This window comes from Dermochelys coriacea, chromosome 1, assembly GCF_009764565.3.
Source record: "Dermochelys coriacea isolate rDerCor1 chromosome 1, rDerCor1.pri.v4, whole genome shotgun sequence".
Taxonomy (NCBI): domain Eukaryota; kingdom Metazoa; phylum Chordata; order Testudines; family Dermochelyidae; genus Dermochelys; species Dermochelys coriacea.
The window spans coordinates 286,883,847-286,904,322 of record NC_050068.2 but is presented as its reverse complement, the minus strand read 5'-3'; the positions used below and the strand labels follow the sequence as shown (position 1 = coordinate 286,904,322).

The 20,476-nt window shown below is 39.2% G+C and overlaps 1 protein-coding gene across 4 annotated transcripts in view; it reads right to left on the bottom strand.

Moving 5' to 3' along the window:
* Positions 1–20,476, bottom strand: part of PTPRR (protein tyrosine phosphatase receptor type R) — a 191,988-nt gene that overhangs the window by 91,970 nt on the left and 79,542 nt on the right. For 2 of the 4 annotated variants that reach the window (XM_038411493.2, XM_043493408.1), the window contains exon 3: positions 464–577. In XM_038411493.2, coding sequence (XP_038267421.1) covers positions 464–577 — 114 coding nt within the window. Of the gene's footprint in view, positions 1–463; positions 578–1,807; positions 1,887–20,476 lie in introns of those variants that run through there. The other 2 variants (XM_043493412.1, XM_043493415.1) reach the window with 2 other exon arrangements.

Below are 20,476 nucleotides of genomic sequence, written 5' to 3'. Positions count from 1 at the left end.
TTACCAGGGATTAATGTCAGGCTGACAGGACTATAATCTGGATCATCCATTTTACTTTTTTAAAATATTGGTGCAACATTTGCTTTCCTCCAGACCTCTGTGACAAACCCAGTGTTACAAGATTTATTGAAAAAAAATCAACTTTTCCAGTCAAGAGATCTCCTCGGCCAGTTCTTTTAAAACCCTTGGATGAAACAAAGAGAGTTCTATAGAATTTACTCTAGAAATAATTCTAGAATTATGCTAAAATTTAATAGATAATTCATTTCCATAAGTTTTTTGAACCATGTGACAACAGAGATATAATTTTCCATTATGCTCTATAGAATGGTTTAAAAAACTATAGAAAGGGGATCTTTTTTCAATCAGAGTCTATTGGACTTTTCCATGACAGCACAAAAGCTAATTTAATGTAACTGAAATTACCTGGTAATTCCTCTTATACAAAATTCTTGGTACTTACAATGAGTCGGTTGATATGAATTTGCTGTGGTAACAGTCCTAAAGCTGCAGCCACTCCTTGGCGGAATATCCGAAGCAATGTGATATTCAGCTTGTTTACATCCATTTGCAGTGCCTGAAAAACAAAAACAAATGAGTTCTGTGCTCAGCACATACAGTTCTCGAATAATGACTGACCTCTATGAATCTTACTAATTGTTTTTCTCAAGATGATCATCTGTGAAATTGATTTGCATTTTTAATAAGGAAAAAGTACAAGGGAAGTGTGATAAACGTTGTCAGTTGAAAAAAGTCTTTACCAATGAAAAACTTCCTTTGAAGTCAACGGAATTTTACCTGAGTAAGAACTGAAGTAAAGATCATTCCCCAAGAATCCACATGTAACAGGGGCCCTGTGCATGTAGATCTCTCCCTTTACAGATGGAAGGTGATGAGAGCTGCACACAACATTTGATCCCTCCCTTGCTCCTTTCTGGATACTATGTGCAGGTGAAAGCAGGAAGAAGGAAAGGAAATGTATTCTACAGGAGGGGCTAACCTGGAAATGAGTAAGACCTTTAAAGAGGTCTAACCCAAATGAAATTGAACTGGTTGATTTAACTGAATGAAAACGATTTTTCATGTAAGAAATTTCTCCCTTCTATTTAAAGCCATCAGTGTGGCTGAGTGACTTGCTCAAGATCCCAGAACACGTGAGGGGCGATCTAGGAGAAGCTTTCATTCAGCTCTAAAGTACCCTAGGATGGCTTCCTCCTTCCCAGATAGACCTGTGAGAGCAAGATTAACTAGCAGTGGGCAAGATATCAAATTGCGACTGTGTTTGATAAAGAAAGAACTATTTTCTTAAAGAAATCTCTCTCTCAGTGACACAGGATTTTCAGTCACAAAACTTGCCTGCAACAGTTTTTGATTAGATATAAACCAGGAAAATATAAAACTCCAAGAGAAATACTTTTTACTCCAAGAGTAAAAAAGGAGAGGTAGAGAAAAAGGAAAAGAGAGAAAACAAATCTCTAAATATATGTTCGTGAGAGTAGAGCTCCTTTTTAATATCGTTATGCCACTCTGATATTACTGTAACTTGGTGCCTAGATACTATGGTGATTGGTATTCTGTAAATATGATAGAGTACATATATTAGGATAGACAGATTAGATTAGAAGAATTAGATGGGTCTAATCTCCCTCGACTAGATAAACCGGGATAAAAGAGAAACATATCTGGAGTCCAAATCTTTCTGATCCGCTGGAAATCACAAAATTATTAAGCTAACAGTACTGTTATGGAGCATATACATTGTGAGCATTAGCATATGGCAGATCAATATAATAAAATGTTAGCATACATTTTAAAATGATTTCTTACTCAGTTACTGCTGCTGCTCCTTTTGCTTTGGAAAAGGAAAGACTGAAACATCCACTGTTAGACAACACTAATTAATCATTTACTCTTTGCTGATCAGCAGTGTTTATCATGTATTGCACCTGCTCTCTAAGGAGTATACAATTTTGAATCTGCTACTCATCCTCATTTCCCAGAGCAATTATTAATTGGCTATTGCAAGTGAAGTGACAGTTTCAAAACAGGTGATTTGAGGGAAAAGAGTTCTTGCCTGCAATAAATAAAATGCTTGGAAAGAGATATTTCCAAAATGAAAATTCAGAACAGAAAACCAAAGAAGAAACATTTAACACTGGGATTCCATAAACATCTCAGTTCATGGATTTTCATCCTAGGGGAATGAAATTTTGCACAACGGGATTTATTTCAAATATGGAGTAATGTCTTTTCTCTATTATAATAATTTATTGAATCAAGTGCAAGATTTGTTACTCAGGCTAAAGTCAAATAAAGCCTCTCTTTTCCCCCCCTTTATTTTCCTTCCCCAAATCATCCTTTTGCTGCTCTGATTTCTCTGCCAGTCTGCCTCTCAAACGTACCACTGCTCTTCATTAGTCTGGTTCCTTCCCTCAGAACTCCAGTAACTACACCCATCCGCCCTTACCTTCTGCTACCAAGTTCTCTCCCACCACTTACCACTGGGTAGTCAGAATATTATCTATCTATCTAACTATCAGGGATAAAAAAGGGTTAAGAGGTGAGTCTTCAAAAGTGTCTTTTTCCATTTATTTTTGTTTTGTTTAAAAAAAATAGGGACCAGAATATTGAAAACCATAAAACAGATCATGTGCAAAAAGAAAACTCATAAATGGGTTGCTTTATTTGCATTACTATCCACTTAGAGATCTACCTACATACCTACCTACTTATCTATCAGCTCACTAACAAATATTAATTGATCTATAGTGAATGCCAGAAAGTTGTTGTATGACACAGAGAATGAAGAATAAAAAGTTCCAATACCCCGAACAGGCACCATTTTTTGTGGCACTTGTTTGATTCAAGATCGGAGGAGTGAAAATACCCCTCCAGTGTTCTAGTGATTATTTTGTCTCTGTTATTTGTGTGACTGGAAGATGGCTCCGCATGGGAAGATGAAGGGATGGATGGCTTGGGCAGCAACGTTAGCAGTATCTATTAGGATTTTAATATGGCTTACTAAGATTCATTGTGACTACAGTTTCGGTTGGATAGTGACGGATCTGTTATGAATAAACATATGCCATTCATGATTCTACTTTTGAGTGTTATCTGGATCGGTCATAAAGCAGAGCGATCTGGTTTGATACACTTATTTGTACAACTCTGCACTCAGCCATGCTCTAACTTTTCGCAGAACAAAGAGGAGGGGTGAGTAGTGTATTGTTTTCATTCTGCTTGCAAGACTTGAGGTAGCCAGATACAGGGACTAGTTTATTTGGCTCCTGTCATTTCCTGTACACCTGAAGCATGATGTAGATTTGTGATTTTGTTGGCTTATATACCATCAGGTCGTATGGAAAATGTCAGAGCTAAACTCTCTAAAATAGTGATGGTGCAACGTTTGGAATCCTTATGTATTATTATCTTTGAAGACTCCCATGTGCATGCAGATGTCAGGGCAGATGTTTCTGGAAATTATGGACTTTTGGTTTTATCCAGAGGGTTTTTCCACAGAGCCAGCCACATTCTCAGGCTTGCCTTTGTGTCTATTTGTAATATTTCAGATACATGGGTCAGCCTTCCTGGCTCTTGTCCAAACCTGAATCAGTGCATGAGATTTTCTGTGTATAATTGTGTATCAACAGCCTTCTGATAATACTCTATCCCTGGTCTAGAAATGAAGTCACATGCAGAGAGAGAAAGAGAGAGATTGAAATTTTTTGACAGCTAACTTTTCCCATCATGAAACGTGGCTTAGTTGAAATCAATATTTTTCTATTTGATTTCCAATGGGAAAATTGTAATTTCTCCCCCTGAATGTACATTTCAAAACACATTTTTTTGTTATGACTTTAAATGTTGTATTTGGAAACTGTAACATTTTGACTTGGGGATTTTGGGGACCCCCCCCAACTCTTTTTAAACTTCTCCTGTATTTTCCCCAACAGGGAAAACAGGAAACATTTCGGGGTTTTGACCAGCCCAATATTTTTATAATATAATATAATGTCCATGCTGAATGATAATTGTGGCTTATGATAACAAAATTGCAGAGCCACAATTCTATTCTACCTGCAATTTGTATTCATTTTTCTGAATATCAGTAACGCTTTTGATGATTAATGAATCCCTCCAAATCAGGGATGTCATGGTTTTGGGTATTAGCCATTACATTGAGCTACTTATGCAAACTACCGTTTTCTGCTAGGAGCCCAGTGTGAATAGAAATCAAAACAGAAGCACTTTGCTGGGAACTTTATACTCTTCCAAGGCCATCAGGTAATGACTGAAAATGTTGGGGGGAATCTTAGGGCTAGGCTTAAAAATTATAGAAAAAAATCACCTGTAATTGCAGAGAAAGTGATGACATATGTTGTTTGAGGTAATTAAAATCAGACAAAGTATAGGCAAATGCTGTAAACAATTCTCTGTCCATATAATTCAGTTGTGACCTGGCATACACCTCTATTCCAGTCATGCAATTTTCCTATGAGGAGACTGCTGAACGAATGTATAAGTACTGAGATCAAACAGTTCATATTTCCTTGGAGCCTGTGAACATTTGGCATAACTTGTCCAAAGAATATTTTTGTGATCAAGAAATTAACTCAACATACAGATTTGTTAAGTGGTAGAAATTGGCATTTAGATTGCTGCAGCCCAATTCAATTCAAATTTTGCGTATTCAGATGGACACATCGTACAAGTTCAGTGAAATATTCGCTGTGAGGCAAAATCTAAATTTTAGGTAAAAATCAATGCTTCTTAATTTTATGAATTTGTAAGATAATAAAGAACATATATTTCTGGCACTTGATATATTCATATAGTGCAATGAAAAATAATGTATACACACACATACTATGAGCTCTCAGAAGGAAATGAAGACTAGAAGTAATACTAGTGGGAAGTATGGGGATAATCTAATTAGTCAGCATGACAACTGACACAGTGGACACTGCGTTCTCCATGTTTTCCCCTAGGGGACACTGATTGAAATTGAAATGTGGGAAATGCAAAATGAATGAATAAAAGGAAATACTTTTTTACAATGTGTAATTAAACTGTAGAACTCACTGTTCAGACCAAGAACTTAAGATGCTAAAAGGAATTGGACATTTATATGGATAGGAAGAATATCCAGAGTTATCATAATTAATGATAACACACATTTTGTGGAAGTGATATTGAACATCATGCGTCAGGGCTTAAGGCAAACTCTTCACTATTAGAGACCAAGATGAGACCTAATGTGGGGTGCAGAGTAACTCATATCTGCCTGCTGAAGGGTTCTTACAATTTCCTCTGAAGCATCTGGTACTAGCCAGTCAGAAACATGATATTGGGAATGCTCTGTCTGTAGTGCCTAGCTTTCACCTAGAGTCATTCATTGAGGTTTTAGGTATGCTTGGAGCATTATAGTCAGGCATTTACAGAAAGGACCCATACCCTTCATGGTTATTAAAACATGTAGACACACGTTTGGCTCATTATTGATGAGGACTGTTAACATCTCTCTTCAAGAGGGCATTCCGGGACATCTGAGATTTTGCCAAATTTCCAACCATACTCTGTGTTTAAACTGTTACTCAGCAAACCAACATGAATATTAACCACTCACCAATTATTATCTGATCTCAAACTTTCCTTTTTCAGGGAAGACTATTGAAAGATAGTGATGAACCAGCTCCAGTTGCACTTGGATTCTACAGAATACTTTGATTCCTATCAGTCTAGGCTGTGCATTAATATCTATTGCTAGTGATCTTATAGCAATGCTAAAGAGTAAGATGTCTACGAGGATACTACATGATAACCACTAGTATGATCTTATGGGAAGGGACGGAATAATACATCAGAGGATTTGCTGCTTCTTCTCTGAGAAGTCTCAGAAGGCATTTTTTTGTTCCTCTCTCAGGGCTCTCACATTTGTGTCACTCCTGTTGCAGCGCCTATTTGAAGACATTAGGTGATATAGTGAGATATTTTGGGCTCCATTGTCTTCAATATGCTGATGAGACTCAGTTCTACATCTCCTTTTCATGAAACCTGGGTGTGGATTCATCTCTCCTTGATTATCACGTGTCACTGGGGTGTGTGTGTTTGTGTGGAATTCATTAGTCTATTCACTGTATTCTATGTCCATCTCATAACCCCACATAAGAGCCTCTGTAAGGGCCCTGATCCAAAGCCCGCTACAGTCAATGGGAGTTTTTCTTTTGAAGTCAATAGGCTATGGATCGCACCGTAAGAGCTCAGTGGGTTTCAGGCTCCATAGTTTTAAATGGGTAGGACAGGGAGAAGGGTGAGGGATGTCCACTCTACAGGGCACTGTACCCCACAGATCTCCAGGGCTCTTGAAATTAAGTTAATGCTGATCATGGAAGCATTGTCTGAGTCTTTGTTACCCTTTGTATTATGAGAACCACTTGGGGGAGGGTAAGGAAAGGTTCTGGAGGCGGGGGAATGCAGTGGGCCTGTGCCAATCCATAAGGATTGTAGGATCTTCTGGGGATGACAGCTGAACCCCCTTGGGTTCCATAAGGAGAAGGGAGATTTCTCCTGCACCACACAATGGCACTTTAATAAGTGATAAAGAAGAAACCCATTGAATAAAACAAGGATGAATGGAAATATATAACTCCCTTTAAAAAAAACTATCAATGTGATATTGCATCTATTTTAAGTTGAAAACTATTTTTTTCCATTGATTCAGTATTAACTATCAGAAAGTATAGCCTGGCAATAACAAAAGGAAGGCTGGAAAAGTGGGTAATGTGCTAGCCTGTGACTTGGAAGAGTTGGGTTCAATTTCCTGCTCCACCATAGACTTCTAGTGTGATCTCGTCTCTGCCTCCCTTTGCCTTCTGTAAAATGGTGATAGTAGCACTTTCCTATCTCACAGGGACATTGTGGGGTTAAATACACTAAAGATTCTGAGGTGCTCAGATACTGTAGTAATGGGGGCCATATACATATCTAAGATAGACAGACATTTACAACTTATTTAGGAGCAATCCTTGACTTAGACTTGAAAAGTTAGTTTTTGCCCTTCTTTAATTTGGTTCTGCATTTCCCCAAGGCCTGAGTTTTAAATGAGAATGAAATGATGTTAGGCTTGTTATAAGGATCAGGAGGGGTGTATTTCAAAGCCACTGGAATGATAGCTTTCTCAGCCCTTTCTGACTCTTTTTTCTCTCGTTACCCCTGAGCTATATGCCAGAGAGTTGACAGGAATGATCTGCTGCAAGAGCAAAAGACAATACACAGACAGATGAAAACATGGGGAGAGAGAGAGAGAGAGAGAGAGAAGTCCAGCTGAACCATTTTAACCCTCTTATTCTTTGAGAAATATGTGATGATTAGTGCACAAAATTATCCAAACTGTCCTTAAATGTATAGAAACCAAAGACTTCCCTCTATTATAAGAGAAAGAAAGGGTGCTATTATCTACAGTACAATTTTTATGCCTAGCATGACTGCAGCAATCATATAACATTTCAACCTCCGAAAGCTTACCTGTAATACACAGAGTAATGGGCTCTTGAGCATGTTCAGTACAACACTTTGTAATACATTATTTTTCTCTCTGATTATGGAGTCTCTAGGTACTGTCTGTGTAAAGTTTGAAGCATGATGGAACATGTACTGTCTTTCCCTGCTTCTTTGGTAAAAGATGTATTATACGTTTTTGCAGCTAGTTTCACCTCCCTCAAACGAACCTCAGTTATTGACATTTAAATTCCTGCTGTAGTTTTGTGAAATGGCTGAAAGAATATAGAAATTTTTTCTAGGAAGCTGTCAGGAGGAGCAATGGCTTTTTTATCCAGAATTATAAACTAGTACATGAGAGAAAATAGATGATAATTTTTTCTTTTATGTACTGGTCAAGACCAGTACCTTTAACCACAAGACACTCATTGACTTTATAGGAGTCACACTACCAAAGCCCTTCACATGGCTTAGAAAGTTTAAAGGTAAGAATCCAACACTATTGACTTGCTATATTGCTTGCATGTTTATTTTCACAGACAATTTTGCCACTAGTTAAAGATAAGTAAAACATTCTGGTTAAATTAGAAATCTTCCTGAACCTTCGTTCAAACGGAATCTTTTTGGGAAGATACAGAACACTTTTATTTTCGTGCCCTTCTGTCCCTCCACAGGACTACAGCTGGGGGAATAATTGATTTTTCAGTTTCATGGCAGTTCTGAAAAAAATCAGTTTGGGTTGAACTGAATCTCAATGTTTTCAAAATTTTTGGTGAATCAAAAAAGTCTGTTTTGAGTCTATTCTAGGGGCTTTGAACCTAGATCTCCCATGTCCTTGATGAGTGCCCTAGCCATTGGGATAAAGGTTAAAAGGGGGGAAAGCAGGTACAGCAGCAACTCTTCCTCCAGCCGTTTTTTGAATGGCCACAATTATTTGTCGCAAATTCATGAATATTTTGGGTTACCCACAATTGCATTTTTGTCAAATAAACTATTCAAAACATTTCGCCCAGCTGTACTTGGGACATGGAGAAGAGCTGAAATACTACCAAAAACGGTATTCTTGTACTATTTCTTGGCCAGCTGGAAGCAGGATATTCATGGGAAAGCCTCTTTTATGTGTTTTCCAAACTTCCCTTGCAGTACAAAAGGATCTGGAATGTTTAGACAAACATCATGGTCAAGATTTTCAGAAGTGACAGGTAATTTTGCTGCTTCAATTTTCAGATGAGCCAGCTTGAGATTCTCTGACAGAACCTGATTTTCAGAAGGGGGGTGAGTGTGACTGACAGTATTCTGTAATATCTTGAACAAAACTTGTGGAATTAAGATAAACTTTATTGAATTAAGTTAAACCTTATAGAATTAGGGTTAATACCTCTGGGGTACAGTGCGTTAAAATGTAATTTTATACGTCTTATTGTGGCACTATATGTACTTTCTCCAGTAGGGAGGGGATGCTAATGAACTTCCTCTGTTATCAGCCCTTTAAAGCCGCCCCCTGGAGAGGTTCACATATACTGGTTCAAATTGGACTTTCCAGGGACCAACATACAAAAAGTATTTTTTAAATAAATATCCTGGACTCAGGGCCTTCTTCCTGATCCAGCAAATGGACAGGACCCTTGGTCCACAGAGGGCCCCAATCCTTTGAGAAAGGTTGGGAAGACTGGTACTGTGGCCCCTTAAGACCGTGTACTTGTTCTGAGCTGAAGTTGTGATGAACTTGTGATCACAAAGAAAACCCCGGGGGGTAGGCCGTTGAAGGACTGCTCCTACCAGAGCCCATATTAGAGTGGAGATGGTGTCTGGTAAGGCTATTAGCATGCATGCAGGTTATTTTATTGTTTTAAATATATTTTCTCTGTAGTGTTTTTACCATAAGAATACAGTAGGCTTGAATAGAAAGAATGATGTGCTACTTATAAATGTTGACAATCAAGCTGGCTATGCCAACACCACATACCATTGGTGGCAGCATGTAATGTACATGTATCTACATGCCACAGCGAAAAGCAGGCTGCATCTACTGTGGTGTGTAGCTACATGTGCCAGTGAAAGGCTCTGGAAGAGAGGATGTAGTGCGGAAAGGCTTCAGCAGCTCCCTGCGGCTGCTGGAGCCTTTCACTGTGAGGAAAGGCTCCAACAACAGGGAAATTTCAGAGCCTCTTCCAGTCTTGGAGTCTTTCCCTGAGGTGCGGAAGAGCTCCAGCAATGAGGAGTTGGCAGAGCCTTTTCCCACTGCTGGAGTTCTTCCCTATGGTGAAGAAGGGCTCCAACAATGGGGAGCTAGCAGCCATCCCCTGCTGGGGGAGTTTTTTTCTGTGGAGGGGAAAGACTCCAGCAGCAGGGTGACAGCACTAAGGCTAAGAATAGCACTGTGGATGGGGAAGTATGGGTTGGGCAAGTAGAAAGCATGCAGGTGTAAGGGGACTGTTGCCCCCTTACTAACAGTCAGTTAGTTTTAGTTGCTAGCTCCCAGTACTCAAAGGGGAAGGGTCGATGGAATCAGGACCCCGAGACTGGAAGTCCCCAGGAACAATGGGGAGAGGCCAATGCTCCAGGTCAGCCTGAATGACAGGGCGGGCAGGCTAATCAGGGAGTCAGGAGGCCAGGGAGGTCCCATCCTCTGTGTGAGCTGGAATTGCCTGGGTCAGACAGACAGAGTGGGGCCCAGCTAAGGAGAAAGCAGGGGCCCAAGCTGAGCTGGGGAGCAGAGTTGGGCCAGATCCAGAGGGACCAGAAAAGCAGCCCAGAGAGAGCAGACCCTGTCCTGGGAGCAGAGCTGCAGCAACCAGAGGCAGAGGGGCCAGAGAAGCAGCCCAGGGAGCTGGAGGCAGAGCAGCAGCAGCAGCGCTGAGACAGAGTGGTGGAGCTGGGACTGGAGCTGGGTGCGGTAAGCTGGGCAGACCGAGGGGGACCCTGGGCAGCGGGCCCAGCGCAGGGAGACGCCTCAGCCAAGAGGCTCTGCAGGCCAGGCTTGGATCGTAACCCTGACAGGGTGGGCGCGACACTGGGAAGAAGGATCCTACCATTTAGAGCTGGAGGGCGTGTGGCCCATTGGGGAAGTGGGGTGCCACACAGGAAGGTGTGACACCCCAGGTAGGGGAACTTGGGCCCTCCCTGCTCCTCTGAGCCCCAGCCCAGGGCCCTAGCAATGGCCCTAGCAATGGCAGGGTTCGTCCTTATTAGTTCCCCGGTTCAGCCACCAGAGCAAAGTCTAAGTCCCCGGGGCTGCTTCCTACCCTGTCTTCACAGCAAGATTCCCATGGGTCTCTGGGGTCCTCAGATGGTGTAGCTCCTGATGGCAGGGCCTCCTCTTTGGGTTGGTCAGGCAGCCTGGAATCCGACTGGGGCTCAGTGTGCCTTGATTCTGAAGTTGGGTCCTGTAGCAGCTCCCTGGACAGAACCTGCAGCTGGCATCCTCTCCTTTCAGCAACCCAACCTCTCCCTTCAGCAACCTGTCCAGACTGAGCTGGGCTGCTTCCTTTTATACCTTGCCTCTAGGCTCAGCATGCCCAGCAGAAGCAAAGGGGCATGGCTTCCTCAGCCTGCAATGCACAGTTAACTCTTGCAAAGCCAAGGCGGTGTAAGTGCACCCCGTCACACCTGGTCAGAAATGAGTGAGATGTGGATCTCCATCCAAGAAAGGCAACAGCTGGGGATCTGGAGGCCTGAGAGTGAATATCCTTGCTGGCCCACTAAGGGGAAATACAGGTTCAATTGCCCTCAAAGTGTTCCAGAGTGCTCAGTACTTTCTGAAAACCTGGCCTTTTAAAGATGTCTCAAGGTGACCCATGGTTGTTAGGTGCTGAACTATACTGAACCTCTCAACCCTTTGAGCTTTGTCCAATACTACTGTCATCACCGAGATATGGGAACAAAACTGATAGCATTGACTTTCCTATCTAGTAGGCTGTTTCAACGCCATACAAACCGAAACCAGCCAATATTAAATATGATGTTTATCATTGCATAGTTTAAGAAGCATCACCTGAACTGCATTCTGGGCCAGATGCAGAAAAAATAATCTCCATAGTTTGAGGAGCACAGATACTTCATATCACTCTCCAGTGCTACCAACTCTCATGATTTTATCATGAATAGATGAGAATCTCAGAATTCATTTAATAAAACAGTACATTTCTAGCCTCAGGGTTGCTTCAAAACATGAAACCTATAGGCTCCAAAATCACACACCCGCTGTATTATTACTGTTTAAAAAAACAAACTCGTGAACTAAAGACAATCTCATGATTTTTGAACTCTTGGAGTTGGCAATACCAAATGCATCATATCAAAACAGACTCTGAGGTGCAAACTTCTCTTCTCTTGAGCAGCTGAATGGATAGATACTGATGTACTACTGAAGACCAAAAGTATAGTTTTCATTTTAGTGGAAATATGAACACTTAATATTTGAAGACTCATACAGGGTTTTAACTGCGTGACTCTTACAGACATAAATGCCAGTTTGGTATTTTAGGTCTCCCGCTCCAGTCCAGGCTGCTAATACTGCCCATGTTGGATTCTTGAGAATTACGTTGGGTACCAGACGCTGTAAATTGGGACAAGGTTTTCATGTGTTGACTAAACACGGTGGAAAAAACTTTAAGAGGCTACAGCCCAATTTATTTTTATTTAATAAGGGTTCCATTTGGGAAGACAAACAGTGAGAGCAAGAAAGTGCCCCCCCCTTTTTTTTGACACTCTCACCAACTCTTTAATGATTGGAAGCCAGGGCCCTTCAGCGTGTGTGTGTTGGTCAGTGGTTGGGGGCAGGGGGCAGAGGGATAACAGTGTTTCGACCATTCCAATAGTCGAGGTATCCCTCCCAGCTAATATTTTGTAAACAGATAACCCAGTGTTCCTAGTAAATTTTAGAAAGAGATTGACAGCAATGTAAAAGGTAGTTCATTCTTTATTTATTCAGATTTGTTTGCTATGCCTATCTCAGGCTCTTGGAGTTAAAACAAGCCATTCAAGAAAGTCTACACTCATAAATCATGCAAAGAAAAACCCCACAGATGTCCTATATCATCTTCCCATCCTTAAACATTTCTTCATTTTTAGGATATATTTTATTTGTAAGTCATTTTAATATTGTGAAAACATCCTTACTTTCCCAAAAGGAATTTACTCAACAAGTGGAATACTTGCCAATTTGGAATGCATAGACTTTATTACCACTATGACTTCTTTATGTTTTATTTTTATTACAGCAATTCCAAATTCAGCTATCACAGCAGCACTGTCACCACATACCATTGGGAACCCTCTTTGCCCTTCCTGCTTAATAAGCATATAACACTAGTCAGGACTTATTCAAGGCTTAAATCTTGAAAGTACTGAGAAAATATTAACTGATTAACTGCTTGCTTTATACTTGTACTTTGCTCATCTTACATTTTGCCCTTTTGCTTGCATTGCATTTGCTGCATTGGAGCCAGGGTAGGAAAGTGAGGTGAAACTCCCTGAAGATACTTATGTGGGTGACCTCAATATTTCCCTGGGTCTGGCCTTCAAGTCTTGCTCAATATGTCTTCACTTGAAAGGGAAAATGGAGAAATACTGGCACTAGCTCTCATCCAGCTGGGGAGTGAAACACAGAGTGTAGCCACGCTGTAACAAGTGGCGGGATGCGCAAGCCATCTCAAATACATGCCTAGGGTTTCAGACGGATATGTGCTGCAGGCAGCCAGCCAATCCCACAGCTCGCACTGCTGCAGCTACGCTCTGTGTTTAGGTAACTTGCTCAACGAGAGGCAGCACGAGTATGTCTCCTCAAGCTGGGAATCACACCCCCAGCTCAAATGTAAACATACCCTCTTTTTTCACATTTACAGTTGGAAAGGAATTTTACTGGGCTTCAAGTCTTTGTACCCTCCCTTGTTTTTCCCTGTTTGTTGCTCTTTCCATTTGTTTTTGTGGAATTTTTTCTTTTCTGCTTTTCCTCACCTCCAGTTCTTCAGCATCTCCACCTCCATATCACCTTACTTTTCCACAGAACAACACAAGCAAGAAGAAACTTGAGCAGTGCCAACCGCATCTGTGCAATTCAATTTCAGATAAGGGATGCAAGACAGATGTACCTCTGGTCACTTACACTTCCCCTTCCCTTATTCCACACAACCTCAAGGAGGAGACTCCTAAGAACTAGAATAATACAAAGAAATAATAATAATAATCTATACAATGAAAAAGTGACTGTTCAGTTATCAAAAACTAGTGGAAAAGATATGTATTCATTTGCTTTATGGGTGAAGTTCACACACCTGGGCATTTGCAGGAGCCAACATAACAGCTCTGAGGCTACTGCTCCATTTTAGGGATAAGAATAGCAGTCCCTGCATCTCTGAATCCACACTGTGAGAGTCCTTAGCTTCTGGCTGTATGCACGGCTCAAAGGAGGGCGAAAAGCCCAAATGGCACATTCACCATACCTAAGGCCCAATGCCATAGGGGATTGCATGTGGGTGTGCTGCTGTGCTTAGATGGAGCCCCACTGACTTCTGAAAAACATGACATCTGCCTTATCACAAGGGGAAACTGTGTTAGAAGTTATTTCCATTAGCATAAAGTTCTGCTTGCCTTTTTTTTTTTGAGTGCTTGATTGGAATCTAACTGAAAATCAGGAGCCAAATTTGTCAGTGGAGCTGCGCCTGCATATACATGTGCTGAATTTGGTCCTCCATGTTTAAGTTTGAATTTTAAAAAAACTGCAAGAAATTTCAGGAGAAAGTGCTTTAAATTATATATTATATGCTTATATTGTATGTATATACCATATATGACAGTACTATGCAGAGAAAGGAATTTCATATGAGATTGTGGTTGTTTTATTGTTAATCCATAACACTAAGTAGAAGCCATTGCTTTTAAGATTATTTTGACAAATTAGCTCCTACTATTTACAAGCCTAATAACATGTAACTATGATAAGGCAGAAATCAATTTAGTTAAGGGTCCAATCCTGCAAACACTTTTTCACGAGTCATTCCAAACCACACAAATGATCCCATTGAAATCAATAGGCTTACTTGCATGAATAAAGGCTGCTTCTATGGCAATACTGGTGACGTGAGCTCAATGTAAACATTTCTGATCTTTATACCAAATAATTTATGGATTAATCGCTCCCTGCCTATCTCCTAGACTAGAACTAACTTTCCTGACAATGGTAAACATTAGATTGTACGCAAATCTTCTAAGTGATGGGGGAAGCTGCCTAATTGGGACCAAAGCAGTCAAAAATATAAAATAGAACAGCCCTACATGGGTATGGAGACAGGGTTGATGAACTAAATGGCTCTTTTCTCTGTCTTTTTTCTAGGATTTTATGACCTCTCCTGAGAAGCAAAAAACCTCCCCAAAAGCTCTTCAGACAGATATTGCATACTTAAATAATCACCTCTCTTAGGGGAAAAAGGGAAAATGAGAAAAAGAAAATTTAAATTAAAAAGGCAGATTTTTAAAAAATCTTTACATTTGTTGAGCAGAACAAACAGCAAGAACAAGCAAAATATTTTTTTAAGTTAATTGGAATTCTAAGTTTTGATAATACGCAGTGTTCTCTGTCCCTGTGGCAAAAAGCCTTTGGAAATATAATACCTTCCACAAATTGTTGTAGCAATAATTAAGAAAAAAAATTCAGTGGAGCTGCACGGCTATAAATGAGCCCATAGTTGGTAGTTTACTTCCCATATCTCCCTTGTGTTACAGATACAGTCCCATGACAACAATATGAAGATCAGTTTTTGGGTTACTATGAAAAACGGATGAATTTGTTCACCATACAAGAAATACCAGACCAAAAATACTACAGTGCATATAATCCAACATTTCCTGTGCATAAGTGTCATCAACTCACTATATCAATATGCTACATTTAAACAGACCTATATCACACACTGAATAACCTGATGGAGTCTCTTACTTTTCCAAAAGCCGTTCAGGTGCTGCTGCTATGTCCACATCCATGTGTAAAATTCTGTGCATCTCATTTTCACATCAGTAATCAGCCCTCATCATGCAGGTTTCCAAGTCAACAGAGAAAGAAAAGCAAATCCCATTCAGCCTCTAGAAAGTGACTGCCTGGTATTATTGCTAGAGACATAACTGGTCCCAGAACTGCCGAGGTGTGCTCCCTGGGGGGGACACCAAAGGTACTTGCTGTTCCTGCAGTTTACCAGAACTGGAATGTACAGAGAGGATGCTTCTCATAGTAATTAGCAAATCTGTACAGAGAGGTCTAGAAGGTGCGTTATGTAAGTTAGTCATCCATCAGGTATCAACAAGAAGATCCCATATCCAGAATGAGTAGCCCTACAGAACTACTGTATTCAAATAGCTTCTTCCTACTGGTTCCACCATGCAGCTACCTGTGAGCAACCTGACTCTGAACACAGAGAGGGATTTTAGCCCATTGAAATATTAATCTCAAATGATAAGCAACATCAGGTTTTCAACTGCTTGTGTTATTATTGATTGGATTGACATTGTGTACCTAGTGACGTTTACTCCCTCTTTGCATAGATTTTTCTTCCTGGAGCAAAATTTGCTCCCTATTACACCACCAATATAATAGACAACAGAATTTGGTCCCATGGCTGTTAACTTCACAACTGCTTTTGTAGTCAAAATAAAGAAGTTTAATCACAAACTGAGTGTTGATTCACTGTGTATCTCAGCAAGACACAAAATATTGCAAACAATGAAGCTCCTTTCAATAATAAATAATAATAATGCTAAAATCACATGTAGAACTCTTTTCATTTATGGGTCACAAAACATTTTACAATGGAGAAAAAGTAGCAGAAATGTGAAGTGACTTGCTTACAGTCATGCAACAGGTCAGTGACAAAGCTGTGAATAAAACCCAGGTCTCCAGATGCCCAGTCCAGCATCCTATCCACTAAACCATAGTATTTCCCTTTCCACATTTTTGGTTTGTCATATTACATTGTATGTAAAATATTTTAGTATAAAATTTGATTAATACTGAGCCATAATCACATTTAAAACTCCTCTGGTAAACACATTCTAAAGTACAGAAAGAAGGTATTACACATATATTTTATTTGTGATTGTGTAAAAGATTGACAGAACCTTTGGATCTGGATTTTTTTAACCTATTTCACTACATATATTCCTTTTTTGTGTTTGCATACTGTAGCATAATCCATTAGGTCCCGCTAGATTACATTAAGATCTATTTTTTAGGTACTTATATGACTTCCATCACCATAATATACAGGGCCCAGATTTTAAAAAGTATTTAGGTGTTGCAACACCTAACTGATTAAGGAACCTAAATCTCATTTTCAAAAGTGTTTTATACATTTAGGAGTCTAAATCCCATTGACTGTCAATAGGACTTAAGATACACATTTTCCCTTATGAAATATTAAAGAATGTTGTTATTTATTTGGATGACCTGGGAAAAGATTAGAAATTGGCCTTGACAAGTCATGTATTTTCATTCTTTTACTTAATGTGGTTTGAAAACAAAGTATGACTCATAAGTCTTTTATAGTACAATGTGTTATTAGAGATTCTAAATTGTCATCTGAAATTAAGTTAAGTTCCCAAGATTTCATTGGTGTTATTCTGTTGTTTCTCTTCTTCTTTTTATTAACCTTCTCTTTTCTTCTATGCTAAAAATACACACACAGATAACTGATCATAGAGTTGTTCAAAAACAGGAAAACAATTTTGTAAAAAGTTACAAAAATTTCTTGTTGATATTTTACAAATTTATCATTAAAAGTTTTGAACCAAATTTTTATCAAAATCACATTATGTATTTGTTATTTACCAAAACCTGGTGAATTTTTAAAAAATTGAAAATGATTTTGGTAAACAAATATTTTAAAAATTGAGAAAATTGACGATTTTCCACACAAAAAATTGTTGTTGAAAACAAGTTTGTTTGTTTTTTTTTAAAAGCCAGTTTGTGCAAAAAAGTGTTGCCTGGCTCTAATAGAACATTCTTACACATAATATACACATATATATACACAAAGAAATATTTGTAGAGTTTTAACCATGAATAAAACATATAGATGCACACTGTAGAATGGTGGGAAGAGCAGAAGCTGGAGGATCATATTGGGAATTTAGAAGAGAAGCAGCAGTGTCAGGATTGGGTTATGTTTGAAGGGCTGGGAAGACAAAAACAGAGGAATGGTATATAGGAGCAATCAGGGATTGGCTTAGAGAATTAGAAGTAGAGAACTGGCAATCGGATTAAATTTATAAATCCAATTTGCTTCCTCTGATGGGAATTTTATGTTCATGTTTTTGCTAAATTCAAAATGTGCTAACTCAGTTTGATGAATGGGGTAATTTTTCATTTTAAGAGGTGTTGTTCACACTTATTTGGATGCTATTATTTCATTCTTTCTGGCTACAACCTCAAAAAGACTATTTCATATTGTTGAAGCTATAGTGTCTTTGCATCGAAGGGTACCTACATAGCCTGTGGAAGAGAGCTTCTCAGCCTGGGTCAACAGACTCAGGTTGGCAGGGCTAGAACTGTAAAAATAGCTGTGCAGACAGTGTCTTGGAACTGCCGCTCAGGCTGGAGCTTGAGCTCTCAAGACTAGTGAAGGGGGTGGGTGTCAGAGCCCAAGCTCCAGCACAAGCCACAACTTCAAGGTGCCGTCTATTCAGCTATTGTTATAGCACTAGTGTGGGTCCCACTGGCCCATGTCTGTTCACCTGTGCTAGGAAGCTCACTTCCATGGGCTGTGTAGATATACCCAAAGAGTCTAGAGAATTTACAGTTTTCCTTTTAATAAAAAGGGGTTTGCTTCTGAAGAAAACTGCAGATCCTCTGAAAAGACTGTAATTCTGTGAATCCATCTACATTTCTATGATCACAGAGAATTATTGTCCTTGGATTTCACTTATCTAACTAGTGACTTATTATTATCAAGGAAGAGAAAGCACGGTCTATGAAATGTAGCTAATGGGTAAAGGAAGTTAAAGGTATTAATGAAAGGTCTATGGCCAGTATGGTTAAGGACAATAAGATTTTTTTAAAAATTTGATAGAAAATTAACCCTAGCAATGGTATAGTTCTGTTACTAGATGGAGATTATAAAATTGCTACTAATGATGCAGAAAAGGCAGGAGGGTTCAATAAATATTTCTGTTGTGTATTTGGAAAGAAGCTGGCTGATGTATTCATATTTACAGCAATAATGAAATACTTTCCATTCCAACAGTAACTAGGCAGGATGTTAAACAGCAGCTACTAAAAAGTTAAATGTTTTAAGTCTGCAGGACCGGACAACTTGCACCCAAAAATTGGCTGAAGGTCTCTTCCCAGAATCTATTCAATATTCTGATAGATGATCTTGAAGAAATATAAAATCACTACTAGTCAAGTTTGCATATAACACAAAATTGGTGAAGTGGTAAATAATCATAAGGACAGATGAGTTCTACACTGTGATCTGAATAAGTTGGCTCACTTGAACAACATGTTTTAATGCGGCAAATACAAGGTCAGATACGTCTAGGAACAAAGACTGTAGGTCACCCTTACAGGATGACAGACTGTATTTTGGAAAGCAGTGACTCTGAATGGAACAAAGGGATCATGGTAGAGAACTAGTTGAGCATGATTTCCCGGTGCAATGCAGTGTCTAAGAGCTAATGTAATCCTTAGATGTACAAGGGATACAGAAGAATATCAAGTAGTAGAAATGAGGTGTTAACCACTGCTATATACAGCATTATTCTTTCTTCCTTATCCTCCCACATCCTCAGGTACATAAAGTATCCAGCAATTTCCAACATTCATTTCAGTCTTGTGCTGGTCTGTTTAGACTTCTGAGTGTTATGTTGAAGGATTTTGCTTCTTTGTTGTTTTGCATAATACTTCTCTAGGTCGTATTTTTCCTCTTTCTTGAATTATCACTTGCCACGGAAGTCATGTTGGTGGCATCCTTAAATGATGTCTTATATATGTCCATGATCATCTTCTTACCATACTTGATGATTTAGATTTGTTTTCTCTACTTAGAATTTCTGATATTGGAAGAAACTCTTTCAAATGGGCACAGAAGATATTTTGCAGGCTTTTACTTTGGAAGGAGTTGATCTTCTTATCAATTTCTGTTTTAGATTTCCATGACTCTGCTCCATAAAGGAGGACAGACATAATGCCAATGTTAAAAAGAACGTGTTTTTTTTGTCAGTGCCACTCACGCTACTTTTCCAAATCTTTTCAAGTTTATGAAAGTAGTTTGCTGCTTTTGATATTTATTGCTTGACATCTAGCATAATGTCCCCATTATGCACATTTTCACTCTCTAATTTTACATTCACAGTAAAATGACTTACTATTTCTAGTGGTTCTTCTCTGACTCTAATGGTTACTTCTGGGACATTTATAGCCAAATATTTTGTCTTCTAATTGTTGATGAACACACCAACTTGTTTTGTTGTATCTGACCAAAGCTGGGTCTTCTTGTTCATTAAACAGGACAATGTCATTAGCAAAATGAGATGATCCAATTGTGCTTTATCATTCATTCACAAAATTCCTCACTTGCCTTCTGCGGTTAATTTTCTCATGACATAGTCAACAACTAGTGCAAACAATAGTGGAGACATAATACATTCTTATTTTACTCCATTCTCACTGCAAATGACTGGCTGATGTTGTCACCATATCTGACTGCACATTCTGTATATCATATCTTGATTATTCTAATTATTTTTGCTGGTATTCCAATGTGCCATAATTCTCCAAAGATTATCATTAGCTTTCTGGAAATCTATATAATTTATCAAAAGAGGTGCATAACAGCATCAGTAAGACCATTACTGGAATACTCTGTCCAGTTCTGGTGTCCCCACTTCAAAAATGATGTTGACAAATTGGAAAGGCTTCAGAAATGAGCTACAAGAGTGATTTGATCTCTGGAAATCATGCTTTATAGTGAAAGACTAAATAACTCAATCT